Genomic DNA, 21,822 nt, shown 5'->3' on the forward strand with positions numbered 1-21,822 from the left:
TGATGATAGGAGGCTTGAGGGCTGCAGGGCTGCCACCTCACTGGAGGAAGGGCTTGATGTGGTCAGCTTAGAAGATGGGCAACTTCTTTCTTGTGCTACTGTTTTAGTGGAAGACAGAGTCCCCAGATTAGGAGTTGCATCTCCTGAACTAGCACTAGTGGATGTGTTGTCACAAATGATTTTACATGGTACTATACAAAAGATGCTTCTGATCTCCTGAGAGTTCACTATGTATTCACTGACTAACAATTCATAATACTCTTCTACTGCTGTGCTGGTCTATTTACCACAATATTTATATATTTATTTAGTGTGCTTGTATATTTTACCAGTCCAAGCAAACTTTCAGTTGCCTATAGTACATATAACACCAAATCATGCCCATCACCTTTATACGCAAATAAAACAAATGTAACTTGTCACAATTAATCTTTCCTAAGGACACATGCTGGAAAAGTCTGATAGGAACAATGACTGCTCTTTCAGCTGCCCTTGGTCAATCTAAGGTAACAAAGCTGCAGGCTAAATTGAGGGCTCAAAATCATTTTATCTTTCTTTTAATCATTTTATCTTTCTTTAAGCTCTCTAAGAAGAAAATAACCTGTATCTTGTCTGGAGAGCTCTTATGCAAGAGACTGGCTTCAAATGGTGGCTGTGTTGGCATCTGTTTCACTTTGAGCAAAAAAGCTGGGATTCTCTGGTTGAAAATCTCTTACAAGGGATTGGGGCCTGTTCCTTTTCCTGTCCCTCACTGTCTCTAGAGTGTCTGAGTTAAAAAGTACATGCAGTTCTTCTCTTTCCCCATAGACCTTTTGATGGCTTATAGACTTGACTGGCAAACAAAACAAATATTTGGCACATACATTTATTTATTTATTCATTAATGCATGCATGCACACACGGAAACAAAGTAGACTTTTTACTGCATTTTTCATTTTGTTTTTTAAACAAATTTGCATTCCTATTTCCAGATGTTAAAGGTTAATTAGACTTCTCACTTGGCTATACACAATTGTATTGCTTTAGCTGCAGCTAAGTAAAGGATTCCAAACTCAAGTCTTTCTTTTTATGGAGTCTGTTCTAGTTCTCTGTTATCTGCTGTATTTCTTGGCTAGGATATTATCTTAAAATAATAAAAGAAGTTGAGTAGTTGTGTATAAATGATACATTTATTTGACGTATTATGGATATATAAAGTTATAGTAGAATATGGCTGCAAAAGAATCTCTCCATAGCAATCATAGTTCATATCTGAATGAAGGGTCTTGTATGTCTTAAAAAGTCATACATAACAACCTCTTAATTATCTATAGGTTGGTAGTACAGGGCTTCCAAGTTACTCAGTTCTAGGAAGAAGATTTTAGGCCAGTCTTGGATTTCTGACAGCCCTGTCCTGATACATTATGGGACCTGCGGAACTAATTTCATTGGATAGAGGCAGACTACAAATCTCACACTGCTCTAGAATGCAAGTTCAAAATCAGAATTGGCCAAAAAGTCCCCTCCTGTAAGAGTAACTGGGCAGTTCTGGTACTGTAAAATATACTAAACCTGTAAAGAATCCAGATGTTTTCATGATCTTTTGGGAGTTTTTCACAGCAACCAGGCATGTCTTGTTCCTTGTGAGTAATTATTTGTTTCTAGATCAAGGGGGGTTGTTAATAGATGATGGAGTGGATATACCCATAGAAGAAAGCATTATTTATAGAAAAGCTGTGGCTACATTGATCAGGCTCCCAGTGGTGGTGGTGGTGATGTGAAAAATCATATTTTGTATTCAGAAACTTAGCTTTGATCAGGCTCCCAGTGGTGGTGGTGATGTGAAAAATCATATTTTGTAGAAATTTGTAGGACAAGCATAGAGAATCCTTAATAGTGGTGAGAAAGTGAAGCTGAAGCTAGAGATCTAGTAGGATCTGTAGTATTGCATTAAGAAGAGAAAATGTACAGACAATGAGCTTTGTGGTTTTTATCTGCCACTATATCCTAGGATTCAGCACACAGAAATGTGCTTCATGGTCTGAATGTGATTCAAGTGAGAAAGAAACATTAATTGGAAACTGCAGAAACATAACTGCAAAATCATCCTAAATGGACATAACTTTGGACCATGGAAGCAAATGGAGGGCTTGGCCTTTTTTTTTTTTTTTTTTTTTTTTTTAAGTGCACTGATTATAATCTTTGGTCATGCTAATGAGCTGGTCTGGCTTTTCTTTTTTTGACAGTAATGAAGAACATCCTGTGAGCCCAGCTTCTCCTCTAAGCACCAAGAGACGAATCCTTTCCCGCTCTGCCTTACAGTCTCATCAGCCAGTAGCCAGACCTATTTCTGTGGGGCTATCAAGGTAAGCTCATTCAAAAGAGAAACAGTGTCGATATTGCTTGTGGTACAATCTGGTGACAGGCGAGTTGAGAATGATATTGGCAAGCCAAGACAAATAGTCCTAGTTTCGTACACACACTGGTTGACAACAGATTGCTTAAGTATTCTCTATTCAAATGCAAGAAACTTGAAATAAGATGGGTAAATTTGAATGACCAGTATTACATTATACTAATATATTGGATTAAAAAAATCTTTGAGAAGGACAATAAGCAATGATATACTGTAATAAATGGATACAAATTATTTAGAAATGATAGTGTGAGTTGGTTTTGGGTAGCAAAGGGTATGGCACTATATTGAAATGTAGAGCGTAAACAACAGCAAAATTCTGACAAAAAGTACTATAGAAGAAATTCTGTGCATAAAGAAAAGTATGGTATTATGGCTGTACCACTGACTTTCTGATTAGGGGGGATTTAGTAAGTATGCTTAAAAGTGGTGCTCACGCCTCATCTTCCTCTTATATAAAAACACTACTGTGTCAGAACAAAGGTCAATCTAACCCAGTATCCTGTTTCCAGAAGTGGCCAATCCAGGTCACAAGTGCCAAAAAGTAGAAAGATTCCATGCTACTTAACCCTAGGGATAAGCAGTGGGTGCCCCCAGGTCTACCTTAATAAATGTTTATGGACTTTTTCTCCAGAAATTTGCACAAATCTTTTTTTTAAACACAGCTACATTAACTGCTTTTACCACTTACATAGTAACATAGTAAGTGGTAAAAGCAGTTAATGGTCCATTCAGTCTGCCTAACAGTATCATTCATTCTCAATTCAAGATTAAATCAGCAATGAATGTGATATTGAATATGTGGTCATAGTCTTTCTTTGTTGTTTCTGTTACATAGACCTTAGAAGTCCACCCAGCTCTGTCCTTATGTTCCAGCTGCTGGAGTTGCCATTAAAGCCCACCAGCCTATCCGAATCCGTCTTGTGATTTGCGGGACATTGACCATAAAAGTCTGCCCGGCACTATCCTCACATTCCAAACTACTGGAGTTTCTGTTGATGCTCTCTACACCCCATCCTAAACCAGATTGCAATATATGGGATTCAGACCGTACAAGCCTGCCTAGCACCAGCCTTAGTTGATACAGCCAGAGTTGCCATCTAAACACCACTTGACATGCAAACATATATGCAACCCAAGTTTTGGTTTTATACCATTCATTTTCTAATTAGAGATCCTGTGTGTTCATTCCACGCCGTTTTGAATTCCGCCAGTTTTTTTCTTCTTCACCTCTTTTTGGGAGGGCATTCCAGAATTTCCTGACATTACTCCTAAGCCTATCACCTTGCAACCTCAATTGATGTTCTCTAGTTTTACCGTGTTCCCTTCTCTGGAAAATATTTGTTTCTATATTAATACCTTTCAAGTATTTAAACATCTGTATCATATCTCCCCGTCCCTCCTCTTCTCTAGGGTATACATATTGTTTTAAATTCCCTCTTCTTATAGACCTCTTTCTGACTCCGTCACACGGGGGACTAAAGGTACTTATTTCATATATCAGGTTCTGTATAGTTTCTCTGACCTCCATTGTCACCCAATCATAAGGTGGTGGCATTAGGAGCTGTAATTGAAAACTAATTCCCATAACTACTGCTTTCTGTCCAAAACTGAGTGTCACTTGTATGTGATCTACCTTAGGCTAAATGTTAGGTAAAGAGAAGATAGAATCAATAAAAATAGAGACAGAGATAGGTTTAGATAGATAGATACATTTTATTTCTTACCCAAACACAGGTCTTCAAGTTGATACAAATACAGACATCAGATTCTGGTTTCAGCCGCACAGGGCTTCGCCGTCTGACAGAAGCTTCGGAGAAGACTCTCAAACTAAGCCAAAATCTCCCCTCTTTTATACACAAACCTCTCCATAGAAGTGAATGGTGAGAAACCTTGCTCCTAATCTTTCTCACTTTCTGAGATCATACTTTCCCATGCGATCTGCTATCTGATGTACCCAACTCCTTCCGTTCTCAGCTACTGCTAATTATCAACATGTTTTGGGAAGCGTTGAGATAACAGTTTCACATCTTCCGGCTGCAATACTTTTCATACCTTTCATACCTTCTCATGAACTCTGTATTACCTCTGTATCATTGTATACCAAAACTAATAAGCTCCATTTTATTCATCTGATCTTTCATTACAGATGCTATATTTGATTTAAAAATTGTACCAATTTGTGTCAGAAGTCATTATTCAGACCTGCTTTTTGCAGATTCTCAAATATTAAATCATTTACTTGTTGTTTGGCCTAGTCAGTACTTTTTCAGTTGTTTTAGGCTGCATAGCTTTGGCCATCACTATTCCAGTGGTAGCCTTAAAGCTAGGCCATATATTAACATTCCCCTCTTCACCCTATCCCATAGGGTGACACCAGGGTTAACGTACCTTGGTACCATCCATTCCAGAAGGTATTCTATGAGGCCATCAAATTATCTGAGTCTTAAGATCAACTGGTACAATTTGTTTAGTTTTCGGTTGAGACTTACTCAAACCTGTAGCGAGAAATGTTTTTATGAATGGGACTAATCCATGAGCTCATTTACAAAATCCCATGAAATATAGGTATGCGGGTAATAGCAATTTCAGGTGGATCATACTAATAAACACTTTCAGGTCTTTCTATGGCTTCTATTGTATCTGTAGCATAGTGCATGGGGAGATAATCCAATGTATCTGTCTCAGTGGTCCTTGGAAGGAATAATGGTTTTGATTAAGCATTGTTATGGGCTCAACAAATAGTACTCTGATTGCAGGCTGTTTAAGGTTGTAGGTATTCAGAATCCTTAAACAGGTCGGGATTCCTGGACCTTACTAGTACTCATCATTGGCATCCAATCATGAGCACTAATAAGTGGATAGCAAGTATGAGGTTGCCTCATACAGCAAAAATGGTCAATCCTAGGAAAATTTATATTAACCAAGGTCATGCATGGATCTTGACATATGCATAATGACCTGGAAGTATGGGAAGCATTGTATATATCCGTTACCCCTCTTGGAGCTTAGTCAAACCTATAGAAAGACATGCAGCTCAAGTAAGCCTACACCAAAGTTAAACAATTGCATAACAGGTTGATACTAACAGAGTTTACACCTACATTATGATATCAGAGCCAGGGAGAGAAAACTAACAACTTATAGCAGCAGCTTCAGAGAGCATTTTCCATCTCACAGATAGGCTGCAGAGAATACCTTCTCCTGCTTTAGACTTAGCCTGGCCTCAGAATGACATCCTATAGTATATCTCCTATCAAACTGAGCTCTCTTTTTCATCAAGCACTGCCATTTCCTCCCCTCACCCTCCCCACTGACAGTTTGAACTTCGTGGGTGTGGCTTGGATCTCTTTCAGGGAGAGAAAACTAACAACTTATAGCAGCAGCTTCAGAGAACATTTTCCATCTCACAGATAGGCTGCAGAGAATACCTTCTCCTGCTTTAGACTTAGCCTGGCCTCAGAATGACATCCTATAGTATATCTCCTATCAAACTGAGCTCTCTTTTTCATCAAGCACTGCCATTTCCTCCCCTCACCCTCCCCACTGACAGTTTGAACTTCGTGGGTGTGGCTTGGATCTCTTTCAGGGAGAGAAAACTAACAACTTATAGCAGCAGCTTCAGAGAGCATTTTCCATCTCACAGATAGGCTGCAGAGAATACCTTCTCCTGCTTTAGACTTAGCCTGGCCTCAGAATGACATCCTATAGTATATCTCCTATCAAACTGAGCTCTCTTTTTCATCAAGCACTGCCATTTCCTCCCCTCACCCTCCCCACTGACAGTTTGAACTTCGTGGGTGTGGCTTGGATCTCTTTCAGGGAGAGAAAACTAACAACTTATAGCAGCAGCTTCAGAGAGCATTTTCCATCTCACAGATAGGCTGCAGAGAATACCTTCTCCTGCTTCCACCCACCCTACCCCTCTACCCACCCACCCCTAGAGTGACATGTCTTATATAACCTCCCTATCAACCCACTCATTACTTTACCTCACCCATTTCTATTCTTCTATCACCTTCTCCCACTACTCCAACCAGAGTTACACCTAATCACACTGACCACCCTTCAACATCTTCTGTCCTTCTGTGACTGTTCTCTTGTGCTTGACTGCTTAAATATTTTAAATTTAAATGCTTTACTTTTTGTCTATTAGATTGTAAGCTCTTTGAGCAGGGACTGTCTTTCTTCTGTGTTTGTACAGCGCTGCGTACACTTTGTAGCGCTCTAGAAATGTTAAATAGTAGTAGTAGTAGTATTAGGGTTTGATGTTACCCTTGTATCTGAGCAATATCGACTTCAATTTAAATTACATAAACAGAAATAACGGGGAAACTCGTGGAAAAACAATTAGAACAATTAAAGGAAATAATAGGAAAATAAAAATAAAACCTTTTCAATATCTAGACAGGATTGCTGCTAAACTGAAAATAAAACATAATATGAATCTATAATGTCCATAAACAGCAACAGTAGTTCTCAAATTAAGTATCAGTTCAAAAGTTTCTTTCATCGAACATGGTCGAGGCGGTGGAAGCGTTGAAGAATCTGGACGGAGTTCTGGAAGATCCAACAGGGCTGGGTTTTCAGGCTGGCTTGCTGAAGGAAGTTGCCGGTCTTGAGATGGTTAGGCTCGTAACATCTGGTTCTGCGGCTGAGTAAACACGTATATCTTTCACATGGACCCAAGACTTGTGGTCCAGTAGTTTGCAAGGTGTAACGATTATTGCCATAAACTTGGGGGATCTAACATCATTTGGGCCTGGATAGATCTTGAAGACGTACTTGCGGTGTACAAACTTGGATCTTTCCATGTCTTTATTCTAGGCATGCACAATCATAATTAGTCCATGAAGAGTCAGAGGTTGGTAAAGGAATAAGCAAAGTAACTGTATGCCTGAATGATACATTGCTATATCTTAGTGGGCATAATCAGTGTGAATTGAATAGACATGAAAGACAATGTCAACATGGAGAAAACAGTGCTAATTAAGTGCAAAAGCAAAAGGGAAACTAGAAGGGTTCAATAATGAAAAGCCAATTTACATAAATAGCAATAGTATATATGAAATTATATCTCCTGATTGGTAGGGATTAGAGCTTCAACTGCAACCCTCTTAATACTAGGAATTGGGATTTGCATAATATATCCCCACTTCTGGCTTGCATAACGTGCAAGACAGATTGGTAATCTTTACGAAGACATGATCAAATAACAATGGTTAAGTATGTGGAACAAAAGAGATGATGGCAAATGTTCATTTATTGATGTATGGAGGGCAATGCGTCGCAATTTATCGCCAATAGATATGGAATCTTCACCTACGATGACTACCATTCACCAAGGGTTGAGCCCTCAGCTGCAGGAGGCCAGCAGGACTTACGAGCTAGATGATTCAGAAAGAAGGGTAGCTTAGGAAACAGTCATGGTCAAAGCAGAAGACTAATGTGCAGAGATTTAAAACTCATAACTAGTCCAGGTGATGGAAGTATCTTCTGAAATCACGGTCGCTGTCTGTTGTAATAGAGAGCTCATACGTAAAGTGCCATGTAAGTTCTGGAAAAGATGAGCCTGCAAAAATATTTAATACAGCAGAATATTTAAGAGCATAACCGAGAAGGTCTAAATTAAGGACATCATTTGGACACAAGAAAATTCTCATTGGAGAAGTTGGTGCTCCTTCTTCTTGTCAGAGGTCAGTTGCAGCAGAAGTACTAAACTGGAATAGAGGCGGTAGATCAGGAATTGGATTTGCAGTCTTCAGTCAACCTACAGGACTTAATAAATAGAGATGAGATACGAGTAATGCCTAGTAGTTAAATCTTAGTACAGGATCATTAGAAAGAAAAGTCAAAGAATGCATTGCTAGTTCCTTGGGGCACCAATAGGTGGAGCGTAGTTTCAATATATAAAATCATAAGTTACAAATAGAAAACAATTTTTTTTTTCCCATGTAGATTAGATGTTGCTCGCATAGGAAGTAAGCAGAGTCTGAGGAAACATTGTGGTCAGAGTCTGCTCCAGGAAAATGCAGCCTTTAACATGATATTTTAAAAGATAGAGAAAAGCCAATATCAGAAAAGAAAGATGTAAAAACCATATATTTCTATGAGGCCTCCTCACGTGACCTTTACAAGGTTTAAATAGATCAAATGAGAAGGACAGTTACCTATAGTCCTCTGTAACAGTTCAGAGCCAATTTGGAAAATGAAAATTATATCAGATTCGAAAATGATCCTTTCTATGCTTTCACAATTTGGGCCCTAAATTATGACAGCATATCAAGATTCACCTTCAGAGGGATAGCTAAAAATAAGCTTATATATTCCCAGGAACCAATTTACAATTTAGAGTATATTTTAAATACAGAGGAGGAGCCAATTTATAAGCAGGAGACACGTAGGAGCATTTCTTAAAACATTTTAGTAAAATTCAAGGATATAATAATAATTTTTATTAATGCAATAAATGCATAAATTGACCCTTAGGGTATGTTCATATGGACCAGTATGATAAATGGAACAGCTTGTAGGCCTACATTGTAAATTGAATTCTAAACAAAGTAACAAGGATAACACAGAATCATAGAATAACCCATCCAGTTATTAAAAATCTGAAACACGTAATGAATTCCTGCATCATATACTGAGTTCAAAGCATTTATAAAGATGAACTTTAGAGAAAATAAGAACTACAAAGGGTTAATCTCTATCATTCGGTCTTAAGGAAATCATGAAATAACGGTGCTTCCTGTGTCTAATTTGAGTTTACTACTCACTACAAGCATTGGACATTATGGTGACTGAAGATAGGATTAAACATCAGACAAAAACTGTAAGTTCAAGTTTTCGTATTAAAACTTCATGCTGGTGTGATTAGTCTTCATAGAATTAATACTTCAGGAGAGGAAAAGAGGAGAAGGTCATTACTTTATCTGTTTTCCATAGGTACGGGTCTCAATAAAAAGGAAATTGGCAATTGTAGCTAGTGTTATCTGAACATAACTCTAAAATAATAGCAACCTGAATTTCTTTAGTTCGGGTTTACCAGTTAGTTATATTATGCAAGGGTTAATCTCTAAACCCTATTGAGAACCAGAAATGCTGGAACTCTATACCATAATATATCTTAAAACTATAAATCTTTAAGAGGCAGGGAAGGAAGTTTGAAAGTTGTAGATAAGACGTGAAAGGAAAAAATTAAAACAGTTAATTCATTCTTACGGAACACATCCCCAATAGAGAACCAGGAAGTGAACATCAGCACTAGTTATTTCAACCAACATCACAAAGAAACAGTGCTTTAGATGGCATATAATATAGAACCTTTCATAGGAAATATCTGAAACAATTATGCAATTTTCAAAGAACACATACACGGACATACACTTATAAAATTAAAACTAAAAAGTGCTTGCATTTCTAGTGAAAGCAATTTATCAGAAATCAAAAACAATCAGGTATTTAACATCACGTCACAAATCAAACAAACATTGTTTAAATGAAATAATATACAATCCTGGGAAAAAAACACTCCGTTGAGATTTAGTACCACTGCAGTTGATAGGCAATCTCTCAAAGTAACCTTAAAGCATTAATTTAAAACTAAAGAAATGATCCCTTAATAAATAGCTGGTGTAATTTATGTCATTTATCACAGGACACACAGCAACATATAAACATAAAATTGAAACAGTAACCTAATCCTGATAAGTAGAAAACTTAAAGTTCAGAAGAGGAAGCAAGATATGTTTAGATGTAGTTCGAAACCAATCATTGGAATTGTGCACGGTTAAGGAATTGTTTAGGGTATAAAAAAACAAAAAATATATGAAAATAAATATTCCAGTAGCCAATCACAAGTCACAGCACACAAACAGAAAAGGAAAACCACACTCATACACATACAAAGTTATTGTCCCACATACAGAGGCGTCCCTGTGTACTGAGGACAAGATCTTAATCCTAAATTTGGTAAAATAAAACATTTGAATTAGAGCTAATCCAACAGGCCATGAAAGTATACAACGGCAAACTTAATAGTAACACATACAATAAATGAAAATATACTCACGATTCATGCAATGTACTCTCCAGCGCAGAAAATCAATTGAGAAAGACAACAGTTGGTGGGATCACTATGCCCTTCCGAACTCTCGGTGGCATAGGGAGGTCAACCGCAAAATAGAAAGGTTTGTTTCGGACGGAAAGTCCTTACCAGAGATCTGAATAGATGTCAGATCACCAGTATCTTGGTGTTGGGTGCGGAGAGGAAGATATGATATAACGGGTAGTGAACAACATCACCCAATATGTATAATACCGGGACCTAGTGAGCAAGTGGTCTATAAATAAGCTTCAGACCTGTAACATGCTATAGAACAATGAACTAGATTAGTAATATATATATTTACCAGTCCTAGAACCTGGTACAAGGTTAGTGGTTCAAAAGGCAGCTTCAGAGATAGCAGGGAGATCTAGAAATGATAATGTGCTAACAGTTTACAAAAACATGCAATGATTATCCTAATAGTAAAACATGCAGAGACATAACACAATCATACTCATGCATCTATTAATGTGCTCCAACAAAGGGATCCAAAATAAAAAATAAAAATTACGAATTGGCGGAAAGCTCTACGCTTTAATCGCAAGTGACATTAGGAGAAAGCAAGACAAAAACTGTGAACCGAGAGACAGTACAAAAGTAAATAAATACGTAGTGTCAGCTATTATATATTTATACTACTCTATCCCAAATTAATAAAAACTACTCCCCAGAGTGTGCTTCTAAAGACAGGAATAAATCTCGGTTTCTACTGCCTGCCAAGAATTATTCCGGTTACAATTGGCCATGAGCTCCAGCCCATGATAGAGCCCCCAAAAAGGGACATTGCAAACACTCCCAAAAAACTCAAAAAAAACCAGCGAATAAGGTCCTATGAGTTGAAGAGCAGCGGTCCAATGGATTTCCGCAGATTAGGAATCTTCTCTTTTACCACTAACCCCTCTAATGGACCTACAGTGGTTTGGAATGTTTCTCGTTTACAACAAAACACTGAAAAATTTATGGTGAGGAATTTTCTCTGTTGCCACTAACCCAACTAAAACATTGAAAGACTATGAATTTTCTCTGTTACAACTAGCCGTTCAAAAATATTGAATGCCCTAGTCAACCTGTATACAATCGCAACGAAAGTCGTTAGACGTCTCTTTATTAACCCCGCGGTCATCCATACAAGTAACTCATAGCTGGGCAATAATGCCGAAACCGCAGGCCACTCCGAAAATGGAATGGAAGTCTGCTTCTGTTAATTGAGATACCGTCATCCATTGAAGGATTCCCTTCGATGGGTGTAAGTCCCAGACATCGGTATCAGAGTTAATTGCATGACACTAGTAGAAGAAATTAATAAAAAAAAATTTAAGAAATAAAGGGAAAAAGGAAATAAGAAATATGGCATGTTCCTAGAAAGAATCTCTGAAACCTAATCCAGAAGTAGCAAGCAAAAAAATATTGTTTTAAAAGGGGAAAAAAACATGTAAGCTCATCGGGTAAGGCACCTTAACTTTACCGTGTATACTAAGGCTGCCGCACAGCAAACTATGAAAAGAAAGCTTGAGGGTGGTAGAGCAGAACAGGAAGGAAGCTAGGGCAAGCAGTACAAAAGCAATCATGCAAGACAAACTTAACCTTGTAGAACAGTTTTAGCTAGTCTGAAAATCTAGAGATAGGGAATCATAAATCTCATTGGCGTTAAGGGAAGGACCCTTGCATAAGTCCATCGTCGAGAATATGTTGGGAAAAAAGTTCTACTAGTTTCAAGAGATGAAACCGGATATGAAAGATACGAAAAAGATAAGAGAGGGAGTTAGTTAGAGGTTAAAAAGAATACCTGTGTAAATGACTGTTTAACTTGTACCACTTCAGTATAGAACAGGGACAAAAACGAACGGAAAAGGGGGAGAGGAGAGGGAAAAAAAAATCACTTTCTTAGCTTTTAAAAGTGAACTGTAGAGCCTCCTCTGCCAAAGCAGTGCTGGACTGATAAGGCAGCTAAAGTGGGCAAGCTTCCCAGATTCTCATGTCCTTGAGATAGTGAACTACAGCACTTGTTAGGGAAAACCTTTAAAAGCTACCGAAAGAAATGGCAGTTTCGGAAGCCTGGATAAGGATGTTAAAAAAAATGTGAGAAAAAGGGGTTTAGAACTTACAGCTCTTCGAGCGAGTTTAAATAGATTTACAAAGGCAGATTCGAAGCCCAAGAGGGAGTATATATTTACTAGTAATGTAATAAGCTTTGTTCCGGAAAGAGAATCAAACCTCACAGCACATGGGACTGAGAAAGAAAAAGAAAAGTTTTCTAGGAAATCAAAAGATAAAAAAAAAATGATTTCTGGTTTGCACAAGAAGCCAAAAAGGTGTATGTAAGGTGTATCAAGTTACCCCAATTGGTACCGTGCGGGTCACAGCCTTATAAATTTTACACGGACCACAGACATATGGTGTAGGAGTCGGTAGACAGAGTGCAAAGACACACACAAAGATGCAAAAGGAAAAAGAACGGAATAAGAGATACTACGCAGTTATTCATGCTGCGCTATGAAAAAGAGCCGAGAAAAGTGTGGACAGGAAGGGGGGGGGGGGGTGTGTCTGGGCTGAGTGGTTAGAGAAAAAGCATAGTTCAGAAGACTGAAGGAACTGATTAGATAAGAGGAAAACAGCAGTTGGACGACGGTAAGCAGCTACAAAGCTGAACACCGTAATTACTGTTTCCAATAGGAAAAAAATGAGGAGGAATAATAAAAGGGACAGTCCCGAGACGTGAAAAAAATCTCGTGGATAACTGTTACAGCACAAGATCGCACACACGGAGTGAAGGCAATAGCAGATGTGAAAAGGTGGGGGCTGTCTGTCAGTTTTGAAGAGTGGTTATAAGAACAGAGAATTCAAAAGGATTTTAAGGGAGAGAGCAATTTGAAAGCGTGCTGTTCTTCTAGAGTACCGGAGACAAAAAGGGGGAACATCAAAGAAACTGTATAGAAGAGAAAAGAGCAGGAATAGACCCAGGGGACTAATAGGAGAGATAGGTAAAAGAAGTTTAGATGAAGGAGAATATATTAACAATATTCAGGTCTTCCAGCCTCTTATCTGTCCGCCATATTATTTTTGTTGCCTTCCTCTGGACTGCTTCAAGTCTACATATTTAGCGAGATAACAGCCTCCAAAACTGAACAGGTGAGGCCTCACCAACGACTTATATAGGGCATCACCACCTCCTTTCTTCTGCTGGTTATACAGCCTAGCTTCCTTCTGGCTGTGGCCACCGCCTTGTCACACTATTTTGTCACCTTCAGACCTCAGATTCTATTACTTCAGCTATGAGTTCCAGAACTTAATTATACGTTGAGTGAAAAAATATTTTCTCCTATTTGTTTTAAATGTGCTACTCCTCTTTCTCAAAGCAAAACAAACAAGAGTCCACATATTACAGACAAACAACAAACACCTGCGAAGTAGTCAAAAATGGCTGGAGATCTTTTATTGTCAAATCTTCAATCTGACTGAACACAGACCATGTTTTGGCAACATGGCCTGTGTCAGGAGTCTGTGACTGTTAACATGAAAAATATAGGTCAAGAATCAACTAGATCTATCTAATATAATAAAACGCACTGTGAACATTCTGAGGACAAAGATTCTGAAGTCACAGCACATGATAAAGGGTTCATGGTTTCATGGTGGTGAACAAAATTACCCCAGATACTCTGCTATTCGAGCTAGATAGTCTCAATACAAATATAGCAGAGATTTTTGTCAATGAGGGAAAAGTCTCAACCACTACGGCTATATTTTACACACCTCAGTGTTCATTGTTATAGTCCGTAGAAAAAGTCATCACTGACTTAAAAAACCCTCTATTTTTCTGCTTGTTATCGATTTTATTTAATTTTTTATGTGTGTGAAAAATAAAATCACTTATCTTGCCAAGTATTAATTTGAATAGGCGCTTGATTCGATTATATCACAAAAATTGCAATGGTTCCTACGGTCCCGTATCGAGTCTCTTCGTCAGGGAACCTTGTTGCACCTAAAACATTGCGCCAAAATGGCTGAATCAAAAACATAAAAAAATATATTTATGTTACTATCTTAGACTTTTATAAACTTATAATAATCCTACCTCACCAACAAATCATGTCTTCATACCTTTGTTCTTCTACGTGAGATCGTGTCCTCTGTGAAGAAATTTATTGGCGTCCTCACCTGACTCTGCTGTGCAGTTAAATGAAAACACTGCCCAATCCTCTGTTCGAACGTCATGTGCTTCATTGGAGGCTATGCCCAATCGCTCCCTAATACGTCACAACTAGACCGGATGCTTTTGGCTAAATAATTGAAAAGAGTTACTTGTATGTTTTTGCGACTTATATATAACTGTGGCTAACATTGTTGTTGGATTTCCATTATATGATGAAATTATCTGATGAAATAATCAATTGTGGGATTATAAAAAAGCTCCCCATTGAACAGTCACATTTAAACCCAAAGGTTCTAAAGTGTTCAATCTGTGAATCCATCGTTGTTCAGCTTGTAATAGCTGTCTGCTGCGGTCTCCACCTCTGATATGTTCCGTCACATGATCTATTACTGAACATCGGAAGTGTCCAAAATTATGTTTAAATTCTTTGCAATGTGCAACTAAAGGGGCTCCTAATTTTAGAGCATTGATACAAGACTTGTGTTCGCTCAATCTTGTTTTTAAACTCCTGTCTGTCTTGCCGATGTATATCTTCTCACATGGACATTTCAAAAAATATATCACATGATCTGTCTTACATGTGGTGGAGTGTCTCCGTTTATATACTTTATTGTTTGCTGAACTGCAAAAATTATCACCTTCTATCATCATGTCACAAAACACACAAGATCCACATTTTTTGTGAAATCCATCCTGGATTTTAGTTCTAGAAACTATGTCTGCTGGACATAATAGTTCCTTTAAATTGCGTTCTCTTGAGAAAGCTATTTGTAGATCAGTTTTGTTGAACATGGAATGTTGTTGTACAATGTCCCAATTTTTTCTTATTAAATTAGCCACCTCTTCCCCACCCTTCTGATATTTTATGACAAACGTTTGTTTGTGATTTCTGTCATTATCCTCTGATCTTATGTTGTTGGATAATAATAACGATCTGTTGTTATATTTCGCTCTGGTAAATGATTTTTTCAATACATGTGTTGGATAACCTCTTTGATGCAACGTGTGAGCCAATCCTTTGGCTTGCTGTTTAAAAAGGTTGTCATCTGAACAAATTCTTTTATATCTTAGAAACTGTGAGAAAGGCAAACTGTCTTTTAGTGATCTGGGATGACAGCTGTTGTACTGTAACATGGTGTTTTTGTCTGTAGATTTTTTGAAAACAGTGGTTTGGAAAATACCTGCTGTTAATTTAATATCCACATCCAAAAAATGGATGTTGGAAGTAGAACTCTCACATGTGAACTGTATAGCTGGATTTAAAGAGTTCAACCAAATGACAAATTGTTTCAAAGTATTGTCATCACCTCTCCAAAGGAGAAAAATGTCATCAATGAATCGTTTCCAAATCAATATGGATTCTGTCCACACATGATTCTGAAGATATTTCTCCTCAAAACTTGCCATGTATAAATTAGCCACCGATGGGGCGAATGAAGCCCCCATCGCTACTCCTGAGATTTGTTGGAAAAATTCATATTGGAATAGAAAAAAATTTTTTTGTAATGCTAATTCTGTTAATTCTAGCAAGAATTCTGTGGGAACATCACAAGGTCGTGGACGATCTTCTAAAACCTCTCTAATAACTTCCAATGCTTCCACTTGAGGTATTGAAGTGTAGAGGGACTTTACATCTAGAGTTACCATAATGACCTGGGTATCTGGTTCCAATAACACTCCTCCCAGAATATTTAAAAAGTGAGTGGTGTCTTTCAAAAATGCTGGTGTTAATACAACAAAAGGTTTCAAAAAAGAATCCACAAACACTGAGAGAGGTTCCAACACTGAACCTCTTAATGACAAAATTGGGCGGCCTGGCGGCTTTTCTACATTTTTGTGAATTTTGGGTAACATGTACAAAACTGGAGTTCTAGGATATTTTAAGTTTAGAAATCTGAACTCTTTTTTTGTGATGAACCCACTCTCTAATCCCTCCATGGTCATTACTTTAATGATGTCTTGAAGTTCTTTCGTCGGATCTTGATTAATTTTCAAATATGTATCCGTCGCTGACAATTGCATGAATACTTCCTCTAGATAATTGTCTTTGTCTAATATGACAATAGCTCCACCTTTATCTGCTTTTTTGATGACTATCGATTCATCAGATGTCAAATTTTGTATGGATTTTCTTTCTTCTTTTGTTAAATTATCTTTAATCCACCCCTGGGACTCTGAATAATTCGTGATGTCCCTTAAAAGGACATCTTTGAATATTTTGATGATTGGGTCTAAAGGGCCAGGGGGAGTCCAAGAAGATTTCATCTGTATTCTAGAGTGGTCAGAATGTTTTTCTGAATTACCAAAATATATCCTCAATTGTAACTGTCGGAGAAACCTTTCAAGATCTATCTTAAATTGAAACATATCAAATTTATTCATGGGTACAAATGACAACCCTTTTTGTAATAAACTCGATTCTGCCTCAGATAGAGTACGTTTAGATAAATTTGTCACCACTGTGGAGCTTGGTGGAACTGTCTCTGAGATCTGGTATGAGGGCGAGACATTTCGCTTCCACCCCTTCTTCTTCGGGCGTTTCTCCCTCGTCCTCTGTATTGACGCCCGCCTAAAAAATCACCATATTCATTTCCTGATGATGAACTATCACTTAGAATGTTATCTAAAGATTCTGTTTGAGTTTCATCCCTTCTGTTGATTGTATGAACATCCTTGCGCATCCAAATGTATACATTGTTGTTAGAATAATCCTTAGCGTCTCTTTCAAATTTCTTAATTTTCTGAATTCTAATGTTCTCCCTGAATATTTTTAAATTTTCTTTTAATTTCTCATGATGCTGATCAAAATCCCCAATCTGGCTATTTTCTTTAAGTTTTTTAAGGTCCGCATCTAGAGTGATTTTTTCAACTTCTAAAACTTCTTTGCTCTTTTCAATAATTAACACCATCAAATCCAAGGAGCATTTGTTTAGAATCATATTCCATTTATTCACAAAGTTTGCATCAGACTTGAACGCTTGTGGCGCTTTTTGTACCCTTAAACCCCGTGGGATGCGTTCATTTTTACAATACTCAATTAGTGCTGTACTGTTCAGTTCAAGTTTGATGGCGGTCTTGAATTTAGAAAGTAGGGCCTCCCAATCTCCGGTCCCTACTCCTAAAGGTGAGGATCCAAAAAACGTGTTGTCGCCCAACAAGGAAGTAACTGACTCTGAAGAAAAACTAAAGCCAGTCTTCCATGAATTAGACATGTTAACTATCTGAATCCCAATATCTAGATATACAAAATTACCCCAGATACTCTGCTATTCGAGCTAGATAGTCTCAATACAAATATAGCAGAGATTTTTGTCAATGAGGGAAAAGTCTCAACCACTACGGCTATATTTTACACACCTCAGTGTTCATTGTTATAGTCCGTAGAAAAAGTCATCACTGACTTAAAAAACCCTCTATTTTTCTGCTTGTTATCGATTTTATTTAATTTTTTATGTGTGTGAAAAATAAAATCACTTATCTTGCCAAGTATTAATTTGAATAGGCGCTTGATTCGATTATATCACAAAAATTGCAATGGTTCCTACGGTCCCGTAGGAACCATTGCAATTTTTGTGATATAATCGAATCAAGCGCCTATTCAAATTAATACTTGGCAAGATAAGTGATTTTATTTTTCACACACATAAAAAATTAAATAAAATCGATAACAAGCAGAAAAATAGAGGGTTTTTTAAGTCAGTGATGACTTTTTCTACGGACTATAACAATGAACACTGAGGTGTGTAAAATATAGCCGTAGTGGTTGAGACTTTTCCCTCATTGACAAAAATCTCTTCATGGTGGTGAAGCCATCCGACATAACACGGACCTATCAGAAGGGACCTATCAGAAGGGGCTTGCCCACTAACAAAGCAGAACTGTTACCAGGCAACGGAATGCGACATAGAGCTCACCTATCAGAAGAAAAAAAACAGAAGAAGGGAGGAGCATTCAGCTGTAGAATGCCTCATTGTCTGAGCAGCACAGAGAGCAGATGAACGCCGCTGGAAACAGAGAATATCCCAGCACTGAGTATGTACACAAATATTGTTGTTGGACCCGGGGAAACAGGAGTACAGCGTGCCCCTCGCCATCTGCAACGTGCGCCGCCACCTGCAAAAATTAAACCCGACCTAGCCTGCATCACAGACTGACCCAGGCGGGGGGAGGAGTAAGGAAACTTCCCTACTCCTCCCCAGCCTAGGATTCGGTAGAGACTGGCTGGCAAACTGCTTGAATATACAAAACCACTAATTCCTTCAATATACAAAACCGGAGGCAACAAAGAAAAAAAAAAAGAAGCGTGCCCCTCGCCATCTGCAACGTGTGCCGCCACCTGCAAAAATTAAACCCGACCTAGCCTGCATCACAGACTGACCCAGGCGGGGGGAGGAGTAGGGAAACACGCGGAGTGTGTTTCCCTACTCCTCCCCAGCCTAGGATTCGGTACAGACTGGCTGGCAAACTGCTTGAATATACAAAACCGCTAACTCCTTCAATATACAAAACCGGAAGCAACAAAGAAAAAAAAAAAAACATCATGCACGTGCACATAACTGGAACACCTCCCCCCCCTTCATCTTCTCACGAACCAAGCAACCCAGGACATGCAAAACCATCCCCCGCCTCAAAAAACCCGTCACCCACCTTGAGGATGCATACACCACGCTGCTTCCCGCTGCGCATTCATCCTGCATTCCTCCTGCATCGTTCCTATGCTGCTGCCCTATAACAAACCGAAAGAGTGGCGTACTCTCCCTTCAGCAAACCACACCACCCAAAACAAGACGCCGCTGCTTGCCACAAGGACCAAAAATACCGTTAAAACTGACGGCCCCAGACAGTGCTGCTCTCCCGCCAACCAACAAAAAACATCCCTGGCATAAGGCAACCCCTAACCCACCACAAGGATTCCCCGACCTCAATCACCCCGGGAAAAGACAGCGCCGCTTCATACAGTGCTTTTCTCTTCAAAGGAAAAACTACAGGAGAGAAAAAAAAAAACTACATGCTAGCGCCCGTTTCATTTGTTTCGGAAACAGGCCTTTTTTACTAGTAACAGATAAAACATAAACCTTTCTTGGCTGACATTTAATGTGAAACATAAACGTCAATGGCTGTAAATTGAGCTAGGTATAAGCAAATGAGTTTGGTGGGAGAATTGCCTTTGCATTTGCCTATGCGTAGCTGGACTGACATCCGTTGATTGTTTCACATTAGTACATAAGTAATGCCATACTGGGAAAAGACCAAGGGTCCATCGAGCCCAGCATCCTGTCCACGACAGCGGCTAATTGAATGTCAGCATTTATCTGTGTTAGATCTAGTTGATTCTAGACCTATATTCTTTGTGTTACAGTTACAGACTCGTGACGCAGACTCTGTTGCCAAAACAGTCTGTGTCGAATCAGATTGAAGATTGACAATAAAAGATCTCCTGTCATTTTCGTCAACTCCGCTGTTTGTTGTTTGACTACTTTTTCTCACCCTTTCCCCTGTGACCCATCTGATTTTTTTCATTCATCATATGTTCTCATACTGTGCTTTCTCTCCCCTGCCCAATCATTTCTCTCAGGCTTCTTTGATACCCTCCTTTAAACCAGTCTTTCATATCTCTGTGGGACAGGAGGAGATCAGCAGCAGTTCAGGCCGTGATAAAAATGCTACTGTTGTCTGTCCCTGCTGTAGTCCTATCTCTTCCTCCTCTTATGTACATGCTTTCAACCAACTAGGATATGCAAGCTTTAGAAACAGGGGAGGTGAATTTTGGATTTAGTTCACACAACTTGATAGTATAACTCAAGACAAGTAGCATGCCTGAATTTAGCCCAGTTTGTCAGCATTAACTTTTTATTCAAATGTTTGTGGAATCATGAAGTGGTATTGCAGTGGAGGGAGTTTGGGAGTAAAAGCTGTTGTCCTCCTCTCTTTTGCCCTTCTTCCCCTTTTTTACCCCCTCTTTTTCTTTCCTGTATATCAAAATTAATGTAAACCACCTTCTTGGGCCTCCAGCTTGAATTGCAGTGTATCAAAGTAAATTATTCCCTGTCCCCAGAGAGCTCACAATCTAAGTTGTACTTGAAGCAATGGACAGTTAAGTGTCTTGCCCAAAGTTACAAGGAGCTTTGGTGGGATTTGAACTTGTCTTCCCTGGTTCTTAATTTTCTGCTCTAACCAATAGGTTGCTGCTTCACAATCTTCAGCAGCTGGAAGGATAAGCCATCGGTCATTTTGAAGCTTTTAGTTCCTGTAGTTTTTGATGGATGCCAGCTATACCACAGCAGCAGGCCTCCAGCAGTCTTTGGTGACTTTTAGACCCATCAGCCACAGCACAGCACCAAATCTCCCAAACAGTGTTGAGTTAGGTGACAGGAATACTATCTGTCAGCTGTTTGATGAATGGAAAAAAAATATATATTTTTTTGTTACATTTGTACCCCGCGCTTTCCCACTCATGGCAGGCTCAATGCGGCTTACATGGGGCAATGGAGGGTTAAGTGACTTGCCCAGAGTCACAAGGAGCTGCCTGTGCCTGAAGTGGGAATCGAACTCAGTTCCTCAGTTCCCCAGGACCAAAGTCCACCACCCTAACCAGTAGGCCACTCCTCCACTCCAATTTACAATTGTCCCATCCAGATACTGAATAGGATGAACATAAATAACTGCCTCCCCGTGTGATTTCTTTCTTTTTTTTTAAATCATTTATTTAGAATTTCAAAGTAAAGAATGCCTTTACAAAGCCAAAGTCTGAACACAACAGTAGAAAACAAGGCTATATGAAATCAGTCCATAACAATAAAATATACGGCTTAATGCTAAATGTCCTATACAACATCCTGCAAACCCTTCCACCCCATCCCCTCTTCTCCCTCGGATGGGACCATCACAGCTAAAAGTTCTGCCTCGTCCTTCCTCATTCATGTCTTGCTATTGTCTTTTTTTCGTAAGTATTTTAAATTGTAAACCACCTAGACATGCTTTTGGATAGGTGGGATAGTAAATCCTAAATAGACTTGAAACTTGATCCCACCATATGAAGAATAACCCAGATAGAACATTATTAACCTCATTGTCCAATCATATCCCCTGCATTCGGAGAGTCTTTCCATTTCTCGTAAGTATTCGATACCTTGTGGAATGCTGGTAGCCTCATTTGTATGCAAG

General features: G+C 38.7%; 1 protein-coding gene across 1 annotated transcript in view; it reads left to right on the forward strand.

Annotated features, from left to right (window-relative positions):
* PHRF1 (PHD and ring finger domains 1) overlaps positions 1 to 21,822 on the forward strand; it is a 406,375-nt gene that overhangs the window by 196,518 nt on the left and 188,035 nt on the right. The window contains exon 12 of the mRNA XM_030201288.1: positions 2,226 to 2,345. Coding sequence (XP_030057148.1) covers positions 2,226 to 2,345 — 120 coding nt within the window. The remainder of the gene's footprint in view (positions 1 to 2,225; positions 2,346 to 21,822) is intronic.

This window comes from Microcaecilia unicolor, chromosome 4 (assembly GCF_901765095.1).
Source record: "Microcaecilia unicolor chromosome 4, aMicUni1.1, whole genome shotgun sequence".
NCBI lineage: Eukaryota > Metazoa > Chordata > Amphibia > Gymnophiona > Siphonopidae > Microcaecilia > Microcaecilia unicolor.